General features: G+C 48.0%; 1 protein-coding gene and 1 pseudogene across 1 annotated transcript in view; both read left to right on the forward strand.

Annotated features, from left to right (window-relative positions):
• Nucleotides 1-18,486, forward strand: part of CYP2E1 (cytochrome P450 family 2 subfamily E member 1) — a 47,886-nt gene extending 29,400 nt beyond the window's left edge. The window contains exons 3-12 of the mRNA XM_055353999.2: nt 6,125-6,202; nt 6,687-6,903; nt 7,811-7,970; nt 10,916-11,065; nt 11,455-11,615; nt 12,023-12,199; nt 13,087-13,228; nt 16,438-16,625; nt 17,122-17,263; nt 18,148-18,486. Coding sequence (XP_055209974.2) covers nt 6,727-6,903; nt 7,811-7,970; nt 10,916-11,065; nt 11,455-11,615; nt 12,023-12,199; nt 13,087-13,228; nt 16,438-16,625; nt 17,122-17,263; nt 18,148-18,332 — 1,482 coding nt within the window. The 5' untranslated portion in view covers nt 6,125-6,202; nt 6,687-6,726 and the 3' untranslated portion in view covers nt 18,333-18,486. The remainder of the gene's footprint in view (nt 1-6,124; nt 6,203-6,686; nt 6,904-7,810; nt 7,971-10,915; nt 11,066-11,454; nt 11,616-12,022; nt 12,200-13,086; nt 13,229-16,437; nt 16,626-17,121; nt 17,264-18,147) is intronic.
• Nucleotides 3,494-3,542, forward strand: LOC115932692 (uncharacterized; annotated as a pseudogene).
• Nucleotides 18,487-18,974: the final 488 nt, after the last annotated feature.

Genomic DNA, 18,974 nt, shown 5'->3' on the forward strand with positions numbered 1-18,974 from the left:
CCCTGAGGCGGGAGGCTTCGTTCCTGCACCAGCGTGGCTTGCCCTTTGGACGCGGCGAGGTTGTGTGTTCTCTGCTTTTGTTTTACTTGGAACAGATGTTTGGCTTTTGTCAAGGTCGTTATTTCCAGTGAAGTATGGCATCGAACATCAGATAGTTGCCCACACAAATGTCTGTTTTAAGGTTCTCAACCCTTTTGACAATACAAAACAAGAGGAAGTTTCCAGGGGAAAGCCCTCAAATCAGCCATTCTGAGCATGTTTTCAGCCCCATCCGTACTCTCCTCCCTTCTTATCCAGAGCCTTTTGGGTGCCCAGAAGAGTAATATTCTTCTGCCTCGTAGCTCTGTGGTCCAAGGGTTTATGGCTACTGATTATCCTCCTAGAGCACTTCTGAGATGTTTTATGCTTCCTACTTGTGAGTGTGAAGGGAGGAGAGGCAAGTTTGCTGTCAGTCTGACAACATGTTTTTGCCACGTGATCTGCCACTGAAGAGAAGTTGGCTATGGAGGGAGGTCAAGTAGCCCAGGGAGGTGGGCATTCCAAGTGTACCTCCTCGTGCAGCCCACCCTCTCCACATAAAATTGGGTCCTGATTTTATGTGGAAGATGTTGTGTGTCTAGGAGCAGGAATCCATGGAAGACAAGATATGATATAGAAGAAACAGGCAAAGGGACTGGTACAGCATATATTTGAGGGCAAATAATCACTCGATAGGTGGCTGAAAATGTGAATGCCTTCGATAAAAATTAATTTATAAAACAAGTATATTTGAACAAATTTAAAACTAATATTCTAAAACTAAAATTCCTGAGATTTGGGGTAGAGTGTATATTGCAAGAGAAGTAGAGAAGAACAGTATGCTAAGGTCCCTTCTTGTTCAGATCAGAAGATATTGACAAATTATTCAAGTGAATAAAAAAACTATAGGTCTATATGTGTTTTCAGATTCAAGGGTAACCACTGGTAGAATAACAACAGGAGTCCAAATCATCAAGCAAAAAGAACAAACAAAAAATGATCAATCCGAACATAGGGAAAGGAAACACACATACACACACACATATACATACATACACACATGCACACACACACATGCACACACATACATTCACATCGTAACAGCCAAATTTAGTGATCGTGATAAATATGACCGTTTAATTCTATAAAAAGGAAAAACTTTCCGTTTATGTCAAAGCTATAGAATGTTTACAGGACACCTATCAAGAACAAAAATAACATAAAGATACTTTAAATATTATGATGAGCAAAGATAGACCAGGGAAATACTACGAAAAGCAAACACATGTAGCAACAGTTATCAGGGGAGTCAAAAAGATGCTTATGTAACAGTAAAAGGTACAATTAGAAGATTAATTGCCAATTTTTAATACATATTAACATATCTGAGTAGATTTTTAAAATAAAAGATAATGTAATAAAACACGATTCTAGTCAGAGAAATCAAGGTACCTTACCTAGAAATGACAAGATCACATAGATCTTTTCTAAAGGCGACTTTTTTTTTTTTTTTTGAGACGGGAGTCTCGCTCTGTCGCCCAGGCTGTACTGCAGTGGTGAGATCTTGGCTCACTGCAAGCTCTGCCTCCCGGGTTCACGCCATTCTCCTGCCTCAGCCTCCCGAGTAGCTGGGACTACAGGCACCCGCCACTTTTTTGTACTTTTAGTAGAGACGGGGTTTCACCGTGTTAGACAGGATAGTCTCCATCTCCTGACCTCATGATCCGCCCGCCTCGGCATCCCAAAGTGCTGGGATTACAGGCGTGAGCCACCGTGCTCGGCCATAAAGGTGACTTTTAAATTAAAAATAATTGATGGGGAAGGTCTTTTAGAAAACATTGTCTAAATTCCAAAGGCCATAAAGGAAAAGTCTGAAAAGTTTAACTGTATAAAAATCTAATTTTCTACATGGGAAATCAAACAAGAGACTGGGAGGAACTTCCAAACCATCAAACATGAAAACAACTACTATTTATTTGATAGACAAAGAGTCCTTAAAATCTGAGAGGAAATATGTAAAATCCCAATATGAAAAGGGAAGGAATTGTTTCATTAAAAAAGAAATTCAAATAAATAATCAGTAGATGAAAAGATGCTCTACTTCTTTATTGACCAGAGAAATGCAAATTAAAGTAATGACATATGAATTTTCAGTTATCGGTGACTGGCAGTATCTAGTGTTGGAGAAGATGTGTAGAAATTGGCACTCCCATCCTACTGTGGGGGGTTTTAAGTGTTTCAACCTTTTGAGGAAGCAGTTTTATATACCTATTAACATTGTAAATCCACATATCCAGTGACCTAATCGTCCCACTCCCACAAAACTGACTTACAGAGATAGGTGCATGTCCGAACAAAGATACATCTACAGGGCACCATTGTGGCACCTTTTGTAACATAAATAGTTGGGGAAACCATTTGAATTGTTCATCAACTCAAAATAGGCAAATTGTGAAATACAAAATGTAGTATGTGTGTGTGTGTTTATATAAATTGTTTTTGAAGTTTGGAAGAATACACAGAATACTTACAACCATAGTATGGTACACACTATTGATTAGTAATCAATCCCATTCCTAATTCCCTTAATATGTTGACACATTCACTTAAAAAGTCTTTCCACTTTCCAGCCCCTCTTGCACAGAGGAGTGGTGACATTCTAACCAAGAATTAAAAAAATCTCAGATTTTCTGGAAGTTTCTTGGAAAGCTCTCATTTTCCTGATAAATAGGATAGACAAGAGAAGCACTTCTAGAATGGCAGGATAAGAAGCTCTGAAAATCTGTTCCTCCAGAACTGCAATGTGAACACCAGCTAAAGTGTTGAAAAATGAATGGAGCCTCAGAGACCTTTGGGACATCATCAAGGGTATCTAACAGGTACAATGGGAATCACAGAAAGAGAGAAAATAAGGGGACAAAAATACTATTTGAAGAAATAATGGGTGTAAATTCCCCAAATTTGATGAAAAAGATCCATCTACATATCCAAAAGCTTAATAAATGAATATTCATTTATTGTCATTTATTCATTTATTCTCAAAATAGAATAAATGAAAGGAGAGCCATACCTGCACACACTGTAGTCAAACAATCAAAGGGAAACTGGGAGTCCTGGAAGCAGCAAGAGCGAGATGAGTCGTCAGGTAAATCAGCCCTTGATAAAACAGCAGGAACCTGTTCACCCAAAACCAAAATGAGTTGTCAGGTAAATCAGCCCTTGATAAAATAGCAGCGCCTGTTCACCCAAAACCGAAATGAGTCATCAGGTAAATCAGCCCTCGATAAAATAGCAGGAACCTGTTCCGCTGAAACCAAATGAGTCGTCAGGTAAATCAGCCCTTGATAAAATAACAGCACTTGTTGACCAGAAGCCATGGGACCAGCAGGCAGTGAGATGACACAGTCAGGGCACTGAAGAAAAACACTGCTAACCAAGAATTCAATATCCAGAAAACATTCTTCCAAAAAGAGAGAAGTATTACAGCTCTTTAGAATTTGTCTAGCAGGTTTTCTGGTACCCTCCCCCATTAATTTATTAATTAAAATTTAAAATATGTCAGCCTTTTGGCTAAGATCAAATGTCAAAAAGAAAGAGAAATTAAGACATTCTTGGATAAACAACACCGAGAGAATTCACAAGCCTGTCATAAGAAATACTAAAGGAAGTCTCTTGGGTCAAAGTCAAAGAACACTAGTAACTCAAATGTACATTATACACAGAATTAAAGTAAGTGCCAAAAAGTATTTTAGTAGGTACAAAATTAAAACTGCAAATAATAAAAAGAGAATCAGCAGAATCTTTCTCAATGGGGTTTAAAATATGGAAACTGCCTTTGTAGGGTGAATTTGGGACTCACAGTTTCCACTTCACCCACTTTCGTGTTGTTTGCATTCGTTGAAAGGAGATATTTTACTTCCCCAATTAAAATTATCTTTCTAATCTTTATAAACAATTATTTAATTCCAGTAAATCTTCTCTATATTGCTTTACTAGTGAGTTCTATTAAAATTTTGAAGCACAGAAAATTCCCCTACAGTATAAAGTATCCCCAGTCACAGAGAAGACAGGGGTTTTGCAATGATTTCTAGAATAGTGCAATTTTTATGCAAGAACCTAATATAACACAAAAATTATAGCCCGATTTTATTTGTGGGTATAGATGCAAAATTACTAAAAATACTATTAACAAGTTGAATCCTTAGGGTGTTAAAAGAGTATCACTCCATGAACGAGCTGGTTGTGATTTGGAACTATGAGGTACTTTTATGATACAATATAAAAGTTTATGGTAATTTTATGGTACATTGTGAGACAGTGTTTTCTTCTAGCATCATACTAGCAGGTCTACGGAGAAAAATCACAGGATTGTCTCAATCAAAAAGAGATTTCATTAACCCAACTCTCATCCCTGATAAACACTGTTAGTTATCTAGAGAAAGAAGAAAATTGTCCCAATACAGTCACCTCTTTGCCACACCCAACCAACAGCAGACGTGATGGAAGCCTGAAGAACACCCTGCCACGGGCACAGGCAGAGGCAGAGGCACAGGCACCCTGTCATCCTGAGTATTTCACCTTGTCACGGGCAGAGGCACAGGCACCCTGTCATCCTGAGTATTTCACCTTGTCACGGGCAGAGGCACTCTGTCGTCCTGATTATTTAACCTTGTCACAGGCACAGGCACACACACTCTGTCATCCTGATTATTTCACCTTGTCCTAGAGTGTCCTGCCAATGGGACAGATGCAAAACAAATAAAAGCCCCAGCTTCTGAAAAGAAGCACACAGAAATGTCATTATTTTCAAACGAGGTGTTCCCGTATATAAAATTTGATGTTGGTTGGGCATCTGACAGTATTATGGCCAGAGGACTCAGACCACAGCTGCATCCCTGTGAGGCACAGACTCTCCAGGGCACGCGGGTCCCGCCTGGGATGTGCACACTCAGGTGAGCTGCACAGACAAGGCGTCCTCAGCCCAGGGGAGCCAGAGGCCTGCTCTGCCTCTCCACCCTGATGCTTCCTGTTCTCACCCCACCAAAGCCAAGGCTTCAATTTCAGTCTGCGGGGAGCTGACTCTGCTGCTCTCAAGCACTAGAAGAAGGAACCAGTAAGCGAGGAAACTTGTGGACCCCAATGGGTGTCTGTCCCGGCCAGGCCTGACTGGGCCCACACAGGACAACAGGATGCAGGGGTCTGGACAGCTGTTTCTGCCCAGGGAATTGTCCCTGCCACCTCACACTGGCCACTGGAAAGGAAAGACAGGAGGAGGCGGCAGGCTAACCCACCCGTGAGCCAGTCGAGTCTACATTGTCAGTTCTCACCTCGAGGGGTGCCAAAAACCAGAGGGAAGCAAAGGCCCCTGAAGCCTCTGCCAGAGGCCAACGCCCCTTCTTGGTTCAGGAGAGGTGCAGTGTTAGGTGCAGCACAACCAATGACTTGTTTATGTGGCTAATAAAATGTCAAGAGAAAAACTGGGTTAGAATGCAATATATAGTATGTAGTCTCATTTTTGTATAAATACAAGTATAGAATGGCATAACTCAAAATCCACAAGTGATTTGGTTGGATTGTAAATGACTTTTATTTTCTTCATTTCTCATCATATTTTCTATTATACATAAAGATTCATTGTTAATATAAAAGTACAAAATTGCAACCTATGAATTAAGAACTTCTATATATTGCCAGTTAGAAGACAGAATGAAAAACATTCTCTTCATTCTAACCACACACACAAAAAAGCTCCACAAAATACCTATGGACTACCTTCATAGAAGGTGGAAGAGGGTCTGTATGAAGAAAATAATTAATACATGAAAGAAGAAGCTAGTCAGTGTGGAGCTCTATTGTGTCCTGGGATCAACAAAGACAAGATATCTTTAAAATCGTCTCCCAAATTTACCCTAATGTAAAACAAATCCAATAGAACTCTAATGTAATTTTTTAAGAATTTAAATTTGGAATAATTCCAAAGAACAATTTTTCTTAATTTTCTACAGCCAGAATATATACCTTTAAAAAAAATGAAAACAGAGATTAACTTTCTCAGAATTGGTTGACTCTTTCTTTCCTTTTATTTTTCTTCCATGGAATTTTCCAGTTAACTTGAGAAAGTGGAATCGAATTCCGATGTTGAATTTTCCTTCTGGCCCCATTCATGTGGCAGGTGGTGATTCAGGTACTACTGGGGGCTGCTCAGACAAACCTCCTCATCAGACATCAAGAGGCTGTTGCACCAGGAGGGCCGGTACCGTGTCTAGAGGTGGTCGGCATGGGGTTGGAGTTGTATTACATAAACCCTACTCCAAACAAATGCATGGGGATGTGGCTGGAGTTCCCCGTTGTCTAACCAGTGCCAAAGGGCAGGACGGTACCTCACCCCACGTTCTTAACTGTGGGTTGGCAACATGTTCCTGGATGTGTTTGCTGGCACAGTGACAGGTGCTAGCAACCAGGGTGTTGACACAGCCCAACTCCATCCTCACCAGGTCACTGGCTGGAACCCCCGGGGGCCACCTTTGCGGGAATCAGCCTTTGAAACGGTGGCCAACAGCAGCTAATAATAAACCAGTAATTTGGGATAGACGAGAAGCAAGAGGGCATTGGTTGGTGGGTCACCCTCCTTCTCAAAACACATCATAAAAAGCCTTGCGTTTCCACAGGATTGTCCTCCCAGGCTGGCAGCAGGACCCCAGCGGCACCATGTCTGCTCTCGGAGTCACCGTGGCCCTGCTGGTGTGGGCGGCCTTCCTCCTGCTGGTGTCCATGTGGAGGCAGGTGCACAGCAGCTGGAATCTGCCCCCAGGCCCTTTCCCACTTCCCATCATCGGGAACCTCTTCCAGTTGGAATTGAAGAATATTCCCAAGTCCTTCACCCAGGTAAGAGAAATAGTGTTGATTTTGGGAGAATAACTCAGGAATTGGATCTGGTATGTGTGTTTTCAACTCATTTGCAGACAAATTGTGGTTGTTCAATACCAGCCTGTTGTGAATTACCTGAATTGATAGCATCCTGGAGCGACACTCAAAATGTGTCGCCTGTGGTACAGCTGGAGCCCAGAGCCTGCGTGCCAGGCCCCGGAGGCCCCCGCCGGTGCCTTGTCCTGGGGCTGATGATGGGGAGGCCGGCGAGGCCGGGCTGCTGCGACGCCAGGATAACCGGGCTGGCGGCCAGATGCGCACTCGCTGGGCGTCAGCCTGTGTTTGCCAAAGCACGAGTTGAAACGTGAAGTGTTGGGCCAGCCCGTGTGGCACCAAACCCTGCCGCCTACGACTGTTGTGAACACTGAATGGGCCAACAAATCTAAACGTTAAATGAACTGATAACGCCGTCAGCACGGAGCAGGCGCTGGGTGTTTGCGATCTTGAGCGTGCGCTCTGTGGCGCGCAGGCTGGCGGCGGGCGGGGGTCGCCTGCTCCAGCTCGGGCTCCCGCGCCAGAACCGGGTCCAGAACCTTGATTCCGGAAGCGGGCAACGGGGTGGTTGGTGGGCGCGCCTGAGGGAAGGGACGTGAGGAGCCGGAGTCCGCGGAGTTGCCGCGGAGTTGTCCGCGGAGTCCAGGCGGGTGGGGAGCAGAGCAGCTGGAACCCCTCGAGCGCCCTGCAGACGCAGCAGCCTCTTGAGGGGAGGGTCTCCCCCACCTCGGGCTGGACAAAGACAGCTTCTCCCCACATCCCTCTGGGTTCTCTGGAGCAACAGCAATACCCGCCCGGCAGGGGTGTGGCTTAGAGCCCCGCACCTCCTCGCCGCGCGGCGGGCCTGACTTCTAGCCACGGGTCTCCGCAGCTGGCCCAGCGCTTCGGGCCGGTGTTCACGCTGTACGTGGGCTCGCAGCGCGTGGTGGTGATGCACGGCTACAAGGCGGTGAAGGAAGCGCTGCTGGACTACAAGGACGAGTTCTCGGGCAGAGGCGACCTCCCCGCGTTCCATGCGCACAGGGACAGGGGTGAGTCCGCGTCCCTGGCACGGAGCGGGGGGCGCATAACATGCCCCGGGACAGTTACGGGCGCTAGCCACGTCGGCGATGGCCAAATAATAAACTAACAGTAATATTATAGTAACAGCATCCGAAGGATGAGATCAGGATTAGGGCGATGGCCCCCGCGCGTTGCCTGCGGAGCGAGGCGCACTGAGTGGCCCAGGAATCCGGCCTCTCGGCGACTGTGCGGGAGAGTTTATGGGGATGGGCGGGGCTGCTTCTGAGCAGGAGTCGCCGCCCCCACCCCCACCGTTCCGCCTCTGGGCCCGCAGGCTCCTCCCGGGAGCGCTTTCCCCTCCTGTTCAACCGCCTGGGTACAGGTGGCTTCGTCCCCCGAGGTCCCCTCACCCAAGCTGAGGCGTCGGAAGCTGCGGACACTGCTCGCTTCAGGACTTTGCTCAGCTGCAGCTGGTGACCTCCAGAGAGGGAGTCTCTGATGTCCCGCTGGGGTGGATGTCCTGAGACCGGGAAGGGGGAAGAGACCCACTGAAATCCTATCTCCCAGCCTCACCTCTGCTGTCTCCTCCACGCTTCCTGTCTCCAGAGTCCCGAGTTCAGCATAAGCAGAAAGCGGCCTGTTCCCTCTCTAGGGAGAGGAGGGTTGGGGTCTGGAGGTCTGGCTCGTCTTTATCTGCGCATTCTCCCAGGCTCCTGGCTTCAGACCCCAGCAAGGCGGCGGCTGCCAGCCGGCTCTCCTCTTCCTGCTTGCAGACCTGGCCTGCTGCTTCTTTCTCCTTCCTCCCTCCCTGCCCTGCGGTTTCAAAGTAGATTAGAAATAACACAGTGTCCCACATGGAAGCCTCTACTTCTTCCTGGGTCAACTTTGATGACGAGGCTCCAGAAAACCTTTGCAATGCTGTGTGGAATTTTTAAATCGGTGAGCTCGTGCTCTTGCCCTGTTTATTTGTCCAGCGTACATTTCTGAACATTGTGAACGTCGAATGGGCCAACAAATCTAAAAATTAAATGAACTGATAAAGAACGCCGTCAGCACAGAGCAGACGCTGGGTGTTCGCGCTCTTGAGCGTGCGCTCTGCGGGGCGCGGGCTGGTGGCGGGCGGGGGTCGCCGGCTCCAGCTCAGGTTCCCGCGCCAGGACCGCGTCCAGAACCTTGTCTCCGGAAGCGGGCAACGGGGTGGTTGTATCACGATTAGTGGCATTTGGTTTTCCTTCTTCTGCATTGTGGGTTTTACTTCTCTGGGGTTGCCAAAAACAAAATTAACCATCTCAGTCCTTGTCGTTAACGCAGGAGAAGCATTACTGGAGGAGGCTCTGGGGTTCTGTGGTTGAGGAGCTCAGTTCTGGTTCCGGGGAGCCCTTATCTGCCACCCACGGGTCCAAGGCACAGTCGGAGGCAGCAGGGAGGGGAGCGGAATTCACATCAACACAGATGGGGCTCAAGGGGACTTTGCTGCCCCTGCCTGGAGGGTCTAAAGTTTCATTTTCATATGACCCGCAGGGCGCAGACTGGCGGAAAATTAGCAGAGCCCTGGGCATGGGCTGCACCTGGCCCTTGAGGGACAATGATGGAAATATTCCTTATTAGCACAATACTGAGCACAGGCTGTGTGATAATGTGTCAAGGGAACTGCAGACATCCTTTCAGAAAAAGTTCATAAAACGGAGAAAGTTTGGTTCCCGACCTAGATTTTTAACCTGTTGAACTCTGTCTAAATGGGTCATCTCGGGATGTCCTCCACTCAACATGACCACGTCTGCCCCTCTGTCCCACCTGTCTCCTCAGTCCTTCCTCCCCACCTTTCAGTATGAAATGAAACCCTCAGTCCAGCTGCACCCCTGCCCCACCCACCTCATCTCATGTGCCCCCCGCCCCTCTCAGGCCGGACAGCCTTGCTTCTGGAACACACGAGCACAGCTTCACCAGGCACTTTCTGAGCACCCTGCAGGCGCCTCCCAGGAGTGGTCAGTGGTCAATCAGCTAATGAAGCTGCACAGGACATGACCCTTGTTTACCGCAGAATGCCCAGAGCTGGCAGGATGTCTTATATGCAGGAAGTACCCAAAATGTATTTATTGAGGAAGTGATGATGGATAAGAGGAAGACGGAGAGCGAGGGAGAGAGGGGCTAGCGGCCCCTGAGGTGTAAAGGGGGTGTGGCTGGGAGTGTGCAGGGGAACAAGGATAATTTCAAGGTTCCTATCTGGGAGAAAATAAAAAGGTTTACAGTTAGTTGAGATAAGGGTGGGAATATGCGAACATTTTTAAAGAATAAAAAGTTTAGCTTTAAATTTGTTGATTGCAAATGTGTTCATACTCCCAGGAGGATCCATCAGGCAACTCTTGGGAGGAGAGACAGGGCAGGGCCAGGCCTTGACAGCTCAGAAGGGCGCAGTAGGGACAGTTCTTGGTTTTCCCAGCTCTGATGCTTTGCACAGTCAGGGACTTGTGTGACCTGCAAGATTTTAGTGAAGAAACTTGCTGTGGAGTCGGAAAGCTGCAAGTTGAGGTGTGTGTGGTATGAGGGTTAAAAATCTGTGAGAACAGAATGAATGGCTTTTCAAGAATGTTGTCCATAGACAGGAGAGAGGTGGGAGGTGTTCTTGGAGTGGCCATATGTGGTTTTATGTAGCATGGGGAAGACTCAGCAGAAAGGAAAAAGAAAGAAGGTAAATTGACAGCATGAAGAAGAGCACCCAGGAGAGGCTACATGTGATGAAGAAACCACAGTGCAGACTGTGAGGACCCCAGAAAGGCTCCTCCCCAAAACCTGACCAGTGGCCGGTGCTGGCAGCTCCCAGGCTGGGACATCCCTCTGTCTCTCTGTCCCTCTGCCCCCTCTGTCACTTCTTTACACACCTGTAAATCCTGCCCTGCTCTCCAAGGCCCTCTGTAGCCCATTTCTCCCCAAAATGGGTATTTAGAATAACCTTCTGCTGGCCCCTCTGCCTTAGGAATCATTTTTAATAATGGACCTACCTGGAAGGACATCCGGCGGTTTTCCCTGACCACCCTCCGGAACTATGGGATGGGGAAACAGGGCAATGAGAGCCGGATCCAGAGGGAGGCCCACTTCCTGCTGGAAGCACTCAGGAAGACCCAAGGTGTGTATCTGCTGCCTAGCAGGGCCCAGTCCTCTTGCAGACCAGCGGTGTGGGGAACCCTGGCTGGGACTCCTAGACTGCATCTGAACCACAGGGACCTACGGACAAGGAGAGGGTCTCGTGAGTCCCCAGATACTGCATTTTACAACTGTAGTTTCCAGCTACATAGTTCAGGGAGCAAGGGTGGCCATTAAACAGGTGACTTGTATCCTAAATACTGTTGAAAAGCAAAGGAAACTCAAACAGGTTCAGACATTCACTATCTTTCGTAAACTGGCAGTTTTCAGGGCACCTTCTCACAGGCCTTGGTGAACCTCAGCGGGTGACTGAGCAGGTGGAGGAGTCTCCTCACCCCCGTCTTCTGATTGCCCTGACTGCCTGTTTTGTAGGCCAGCCTTTCGACCCCACCTTCCTCATCGGCTGCGCGCCCTGCAACGTCATAGCCGACATCCTCTTCCGCAAGCATTTTGACTACAATGATGAGAAGTTTCTAAGGCTGATGTATTTGTTTAATGAGAACTTCCACCTACTCAGCACTCCCTGGCTCCAGGTGAAGCCACTTTCCTCTTACATCAGTCATCAACTGTAGAGTTTACGTTAGAAAAAGAAGGAAAATTCAGGTTATATGTGATAGACAGGACTGCAAAAGCCAAACAACATAGCTTCGAGGGGTGTTTGATTAGACAGCCCAAATATTCCTCCCAGAGACATCTCTGGGGCCCCATGCACCCCCTTTCCTAACGTCAGGATGTGTATCGACCTGTGTGTGCACATTTGCCATGCAGAGTTTGCACTGCTGAGGAGAATGGTGCCCAAGAAGGACACTGTTGACCCAAAATATTCCAAATAAACAATGATTACAGCCACAAATTCAGGTTTGGAGAAAGTTGTTGGTCCAACACACACAATTATGTTGCATCCAGAAAAAAGTAGTAAAATATTTTTTTCCCTCTCTAGCTTTACAATAATTTTCCCAGCTTTCTACACTACTTGCCTGGAAGCCACAGAAAAGTCATAAAAAATGTGGCTGAAGTAAAAGAGTATGTGTCTGAAAGGGTGAAGGAGCACCATCAATCTCTGGACCCCAACTGTCCTCGGGACCTCACCGACTGCCTGCTCGTGGAAATGGAGAAGGTAGGCTCGGCCCTCCCATGATGTGGGCTCTCCGGGGTGGGCAGAGAATGCACAATTTCAAATTTACAGTGTGACCTGCACTCGCTGGTGTCCAGACCTCCCACCGCAGCACGCTCTGAGTTTCATACACACACTCTTGGGTTCAGCATGACCACTGGACGCAAGTCAGCCTGCCTGGCTGCCAAGCTGGCCTGGGGCTTTGGGGTCACATGGGCGGGACGCTTAGCTCTCTCCAGGCCCTGCTGCTCAACCCTTTCTAGTCTGCAGACTTTGAGAATTGCATTTTGTCTGAGGAGAAGCCCTCAGCCTTCCTTGTGGGCATGTACTCCCCAACTGTGCGCAGCTGCAGGACTTCCAGGCCTCCCCAGCTTCATCCACCTGCAGGTGCTCAGGATCCTGATCCCCTGCCCCCTTCCCAGCTTGGTGAAACTTCTTGTATCCTTGTCTTGTCCTTTCCTATGGCTTGTGGCTCAAGAACAAATGTGGAGCCCACACTGATTTCCCAGGACTGTCTGAGCGTCTTCTCCACCAGTTTGGCCCCTTGTGGCAGCAGACACTAGCCCTGTAGCAGGAGGGGTTAGCAGGAGCCGTTTAGCTCCTGCCTGAGCTATGACCAAGGTCAGGGGTATCTCACCTCTCCCAGGATGGCCCTCATGCTGTGGAGGGAGACAGAGCCCTGGCCTGCCCTCAGCAGATTTCTGGGAGCCTCAGTTTCCCTGGCTGTGAGGTGGAGATGACTCTGTCTGTCACAGCTCCAAGTCACAGTTCCACTGGGAGAGCCTCTTGGACACTGTCTCCTGTGTCCCTGTGGAGCTGGGAGGTGGCTGGTTCTGTGCTGAAAGGAGACAAGCAGCTCCTTCTCCTCCGGTCTGTCTCCGGCATCACAGGAAAAGCACAGCACAGAGCGCTTGTACACAATGGACGGTATCACCGTGACTGTGGCCGACCTGTTCTTTGCGGGGACAGAGACCACCAGCACAACTCTGAGATATGGGCTCCTGATTCTCATGAAATACCCTGAGATCGAAGGTAGGCAAGTGACTGAAGGGACACCGTGCATGCGGCTGCATCTCCCTGGATGGCCAGCCTTGCACATTTTAGGCTGCAGCTTTCTGTTTGAAGCTGCTTGTTAACCCTCATGGTGATGTGGTGAGATGGCTGGATGCACTGCTGTGAGGGGAGGTGTTATGGTCTGTGCTGGACACCTGGTACTCTTGCACACTGGTTGGTCCATACCCCACTAAGACGCCCCTGCTTGCAGAAAAGAACATCCCAACACCAGAGCGGAGACAGGTGGCAGGGTCTGCATTCTGCTCCATAAATAACCTCTTTATGACAGAGAAGATAATGTCCCAGTTCCCCCCAAGTAAGACCTGGTCTTTTAGGCAGAGCAGGTGGGGAGGTTGGAGCTGGAGGGGAGGGTCCTTGCTGGGGCGTCTTCCTCAAATGCGGACATGAGGAGGGAAGTCCAGGAAGAAGCAGCTACAGCTGCCCTGGACCCTCGTCGTTCCTTCCACAGGGCTCCTCCCAGTGGCACCTGGGGCAGTTGGGACTCTGTGCCTGGAGGAGGTGTGGAAGGTCTGGGTCTAGGTGGGCAGAGGGTCGTGCCCTGAGAAACACCCATCTGGGCCAAGTAGAGGTGATGTGAGGGCACCTGCATGCAAACAGGCCGGTCAGGGCTGGGTCCAAGTAAAGGGGAGGAAAGGGAGCTGCAGCCTGGCTGGAGAGTGCCAGGGGGCCCAGAGCCCCTGCCTCTCGCTGGGCTGGAAACAGGGCTGGGCAGCCTCTGCCCGAGGCAGTTCACAGCCTGAGTGGTGTGTGCCGCCCTCCTCATGAAGCTGCTGCTAATGGTCACTTGTGGTCTTAAGGCTCATCAGTTCCTGAAAGTAGGTATTATAGGCTATGAAGTTATTTCCCCCAAGAAAGTCGACATGTGATGGATCCAGGGTCAGACCCTGGGCTTTTCTTGTTCTTTCCTTCTTCTTCTTCTTCTTCTTTTTTTTTTTTTTGAGGGGACAGGGTCTCACTCTGTTGCCCAGGCTGGAGTGCAGTGATGCAATCATGGCTCACTGTAGCTTCTACCTATTGGGCTCAAGCAATCCTCCCACCTCAGCCTCCCAAGTAACTGGGCCACAGGTGCGCACCACCACACCCAGCTGATTAAAAATTTAAAAAAATTATTTTGGCTGGGGACGGTGGCTCATGCCTGTAATCCTGGCACTTTGGGAGGCTGAGGCAGGCGATCACGAGGTCAGGAGTTCGAGACCTTCCTGGCCAACATGATGAAACCCTGTCTCTCCTAAAATACAAAAAAGTAGCCGGGTGTGGTGGCATGCACCTGTAGTCACAGCTACTCAGGAGGCTGAGGCAGGAGAATCGCTTGAACCTCAGAGGCACAGGGTGCAGTGATCCGAGATTGCACCCCACTGCACTCTAGCCTGACAACAGAGCAAGAATCAGTCTAAAAAAAAAATTGTAGAGACAAGTTGTTACTATGTTTTGTAGGCTGGTCTTGAACTCCTGAGCCCAAGTCATCCTCCTGCCTTGGCCTCCCAAAGTGCTGGGGTTACAGGTGTGGCCACCTTGCCCCATCCCTGGCCTTTGCTTTCTCAATCACATGGAAACGTGAAGGGTGAAGGAGCCAAAAGTTTAGGGAAGGAATCATTGTATGGATCTGCAGTGATTATAAGAGAACTTTCGACTACTCTGCACTAGGGGAACCATGGAATCAAAAAATGTTTTAAATTATTATTTATGAGGAGGTTCCAATATAGACAAAAGGAAAATAAATATGATTGACATGTATATATCCATTGCCGAATTGAACGTTTATTAACATTTTGCGATACTTACATCAGAGCTCTTAAAAAGAAAATGTGTTACAGAGCCAGCCAAAGTCTACCTCCTCACATCTCCCCACCTCTCTCACCAGAAATGGCTTCAGAATTGCTGTGTGGCTTTGCACTTTTAACAGTTGTTAATTATCAGCACAATATTCATATTATTGCTGTATGTGTTTAATATTTTACCTGGGTACTGTACATAACATTTTGCAGCTTGGTTTTTCACTCAACATATGATGATGTTCCATGGGAAACTCCAAACATGGGAAGGCTAGGCAACTTGCTCAAGGCAGCTGTTACCTCTGTCAGAAAGACAGAGACTTTCAGACTTCAAGAAGTAGACCCTGCATGTCTGATTCTGTTCTGTAAACCCCCTTCATACTCAGAAGCATGCAATAAACAAGCCTGGGGTAATTATCAATGCAAAGGTTACCCTCCCAGAAGAAATTTCCAAAACACTTTCATTATTCTCTGCTCTTGACATGAAGAGAACTGAATAAGCCATAATCAACTGAGATAATGGATACCAAAACATCCTGTAAATAACCTCATAGAGCTTAGCTCTCACTAAGTTTTTGGAGCATTTTCCAGTAATTCAAAGGACCTGGGGAACCTTAAGCACTGCTTAGGATGCTCCATAAACATCTTCTGCATGGGTAGGGGAGTGGATGGATGGCTGGATGGGTGGGTGGATGGATGGACGGATGGATGGATGGATGGATGGATGGATGGATGGATGGATGGATGGGTGGATGGATGGATGGGTCAATGGATGTGTGGATGGATGGAAGGGTGGGTGGATGGGTGGATGGTTGGATGTATAGATGGGTGGATGGGTGGATGCTTGGATGGATGCGTGGGTGGGTGGATGGAGGGATGGCTGGATGGATGGGTGGGTGGGTGGGTGGGTGGGGGATGGATGGGTGGATGGGTGGTTGGGTGGATGGATGGATGGGAGGGTGGATAAATGGGTGGATGGATGCGTGGGTGGGTGGATGGAGAGGGATGGCTGGATGGATGGGTGGGTGGGTGGATGGATGGGTGGATGGTTGGATGGATGGGTGGGTGGGTGGATGGGTGGGTGGATGGATGGGTGGGTGGGTGGATGGTTGGATGGATGGGTGGGTGGGTGGATGGGAGGGTGGATGGATGGGTGGTTGGATGGATGGGTGAGTGGGTGGATGGGAGGGTGGATGGCTGGCTGGCTAGGTGGGTGGGTGGATGGATGGATGGAGGATGGATGGATGGATGGAGGGGTGTATAGATGGAGGGGTGGATGGATGTGTAGGTGGGCAGATGGATAAAAGCGTGATTGAATAGATGGGTGGATGATGGGTGGATGCCCAACTGGCCAGGAACCAATCCCTGAAATTCGTCCCATTTATATCTTGGCAGAGAAGCTCCATGAAGAAATTGACAGGGTGATTGGGCCAAGCCGAATCCCTGCCATCAAGGATAGGCAAGAGATGCCCTACATGGATGCTGTGGTGCATGAGATTCAGCGGTTCATCACCCTCGTGCCCTCCAACCTGCCCCATGAAGCAACCCGAGACACTATTTTCAGAGGATACCTCATCCCCAAGGTTGAGCGTTAGCCTGCAGCACACAGCATGAACACCATCCTATCAGCTAATCGCCTTCCTGCCAGGGAGCAGGATGGGGGCCCCAAGACCCTTCCCTTTGGCAGGGGTCACTGAGTGGAAGGGCTGGCCCCACTCCCACCCTGTGGGATACTGCATCTCCAGGAGTGCTCACATTGGCCTGGTGACCAGAGAGGTGGAGGAAATCTGGAAAAGAGCCTCAGCAGATAGTGCCTGGGACTGTAGTGAATTCTAATGCCAGGAACAAACTATCACAACCAGCCCTGGGGTTAATCCTGTGAGATTAGGGCTTTCATCTTCATTTAGACCTGACCCCTGACTGCTTTCTATCTAATCCTTCACTAAGCAACTCCTTCAACTGGAAATATACTATCCTATATAGCAAAATATTCAAAACAACATTCTTCACTGGGGGTTTCCAGATGAAAGCCCACATTTTGTTAACATGACTCACTGAGACAGTCTTTGTTTCTCCTAGGGCACAGTCGTAGTGCCAACTCTGGACTCTGTTTTGTATGACAACCAAGAATTTCCTGATCCAGAAAAGTTTAAGCCAGAACACTTCCTGAATGAAAATGGAAAGTTCAAGTACAGTGACTATTTCAAGCCATTTTCCACAGGTGAGAAAGATCAGAGGCAGTACCTTCCCTTGAGGAGCAGCCCACACTCCTCATCTCCACTCCACATGTGCTCTGCCCTGGTCCCAGGCACCCACTGACACTCCAGACCTCACTGTGTGCCCTGTTTCTATTGACAACATGACCCAAATGTGCTCTTCCCTGTTCAGAGAAGTTACATAACATCTTTTAGCAGCAATCCTGGGAATGAAGTGTTGTAGGTGGATTTTTTTTTCCCCGAGACTAGACATTTTACATCATTCATTGCTAAATTTTGTTTCTATTTTAACAAGACTTAGTGAAAAGCTCTCAAAGCCATATTACCCAATTCTCCCTAATTTTAAACCAGAGCTACTAAACAAAACCTAACCTTTGGTTACGTAGAATCATCACAGGAAGCATCAAAGCCTTCCTGGGATGTGACTCAGTGATTTTCTTTGAGGCACTTGTCCTCCTTCCCAGGGCCTCATCTTAGGGATTGTTGTGGGAAGATCATACAACCAACTCCATACTTTTCACACCCAGTGCTGGAGCCCCAGCTTCTAACAGGGCACTATTTCCCTCCTGTAGGCATCACTGATGAGCACTGGGGGTGCCTTCTTTACTGGGCAGACACGGTCTTCCCAACTTAACACCAGTTTTTTGCAGCTGAGCTCTGGATAATTGAGATTGTATGAAGGCTGGTCCCCGAATTAGTCAGTGTCGCTGGTATCCTTCCACTCAAGTACATTTTGTGCTTCTTTTAATAGGCAGAGAGGGGTGAGTCCTGCCTTGTGATGGCCGTTTGCCCACAGCCTCCTCCTCCCCGCTTCCCCTAGTCTCACTGTTGACAGTGTCGTGTCTCTGAAACTCCCTCAGTGTCTCATCAATACCATTGTTACTTCTAGGAAAACGAGTGTGTGCTGGAGAAGGCCTGGCTCGCATGGAGTTGTTTCTTTTGTTGTGTGCCATTTTGCAGCATTTTAATTTGAAGCCTCTCGTTGACCCAAAGGATATCGACCTCAGCCCTGTACATGTTGGGTTTGGCTGTATCCCACCACGTTACAAACTCTGTGTCATTCCCCGCTCATGAGTGTGTGGAGGACACCCTGAACCCCCCGCTTTCAAACAAGTTTTCGAATTGTTTGAGGTCAGGATTTCTCAAACTGATTCCTTTCTTTGCATATGAGTATTTGAAAATAAACATTTTCCCAGAATATAAATAAATCATCACATGATTATTTTAACTATATGTTAAGTCATGGAATATCTTAATTGTTCGAGTGATTCTCACAGAGAGGTTTTTTTTTTTTTTTTTGAGAGTTTTGCTCTTGTTGACCAGGATGGAGTGCAGTGGCATGATCTTGGCTCACTGCAACCTCTGTGTCCTGGGTTCAAGTGATTCTCCTGCCTCAGCCTCCCGAATAGCTGGGATTATAGGCACCCACCACCATGCGAGCTAATTTTTTGTATTTTTAGTAGAGACAGGGTTTCACCATGTTGGTCAGGCTGGTCTTGAACCCCTGACCTCAGGTGATCCACCTACCTCGGCCTCCCAAAGTGCTGGGATTACAGGCATGAGCCACTGCGCCCAGCCAGAGAGAGGTTTTAAATATATATGTTTACTTTAATATTAAGTTATAACATAATTTTCATGTTATTGAAAAGCTCTTCCATCTAGGATCACACCACTTCAGTGTCAGAATCATATTGAGGTGGGGAATTTGTATTAGTC

Source organism: Gorilla gorilla, chromosome 8 (genome assembly GCF_029281585.2).
Source record: "Gorilla gorilla gorilla isolate KB3781 chromosome 8, NHGRI_mGorGor1-v2.1_pri, whole genome shotgun sequence".
NCBI classification, from domain to species: Eukaryota; Metazoa; Chordata; class Mammalia; order Primates; family Hominidae; genus Gorilla; species Gorilla gorilla.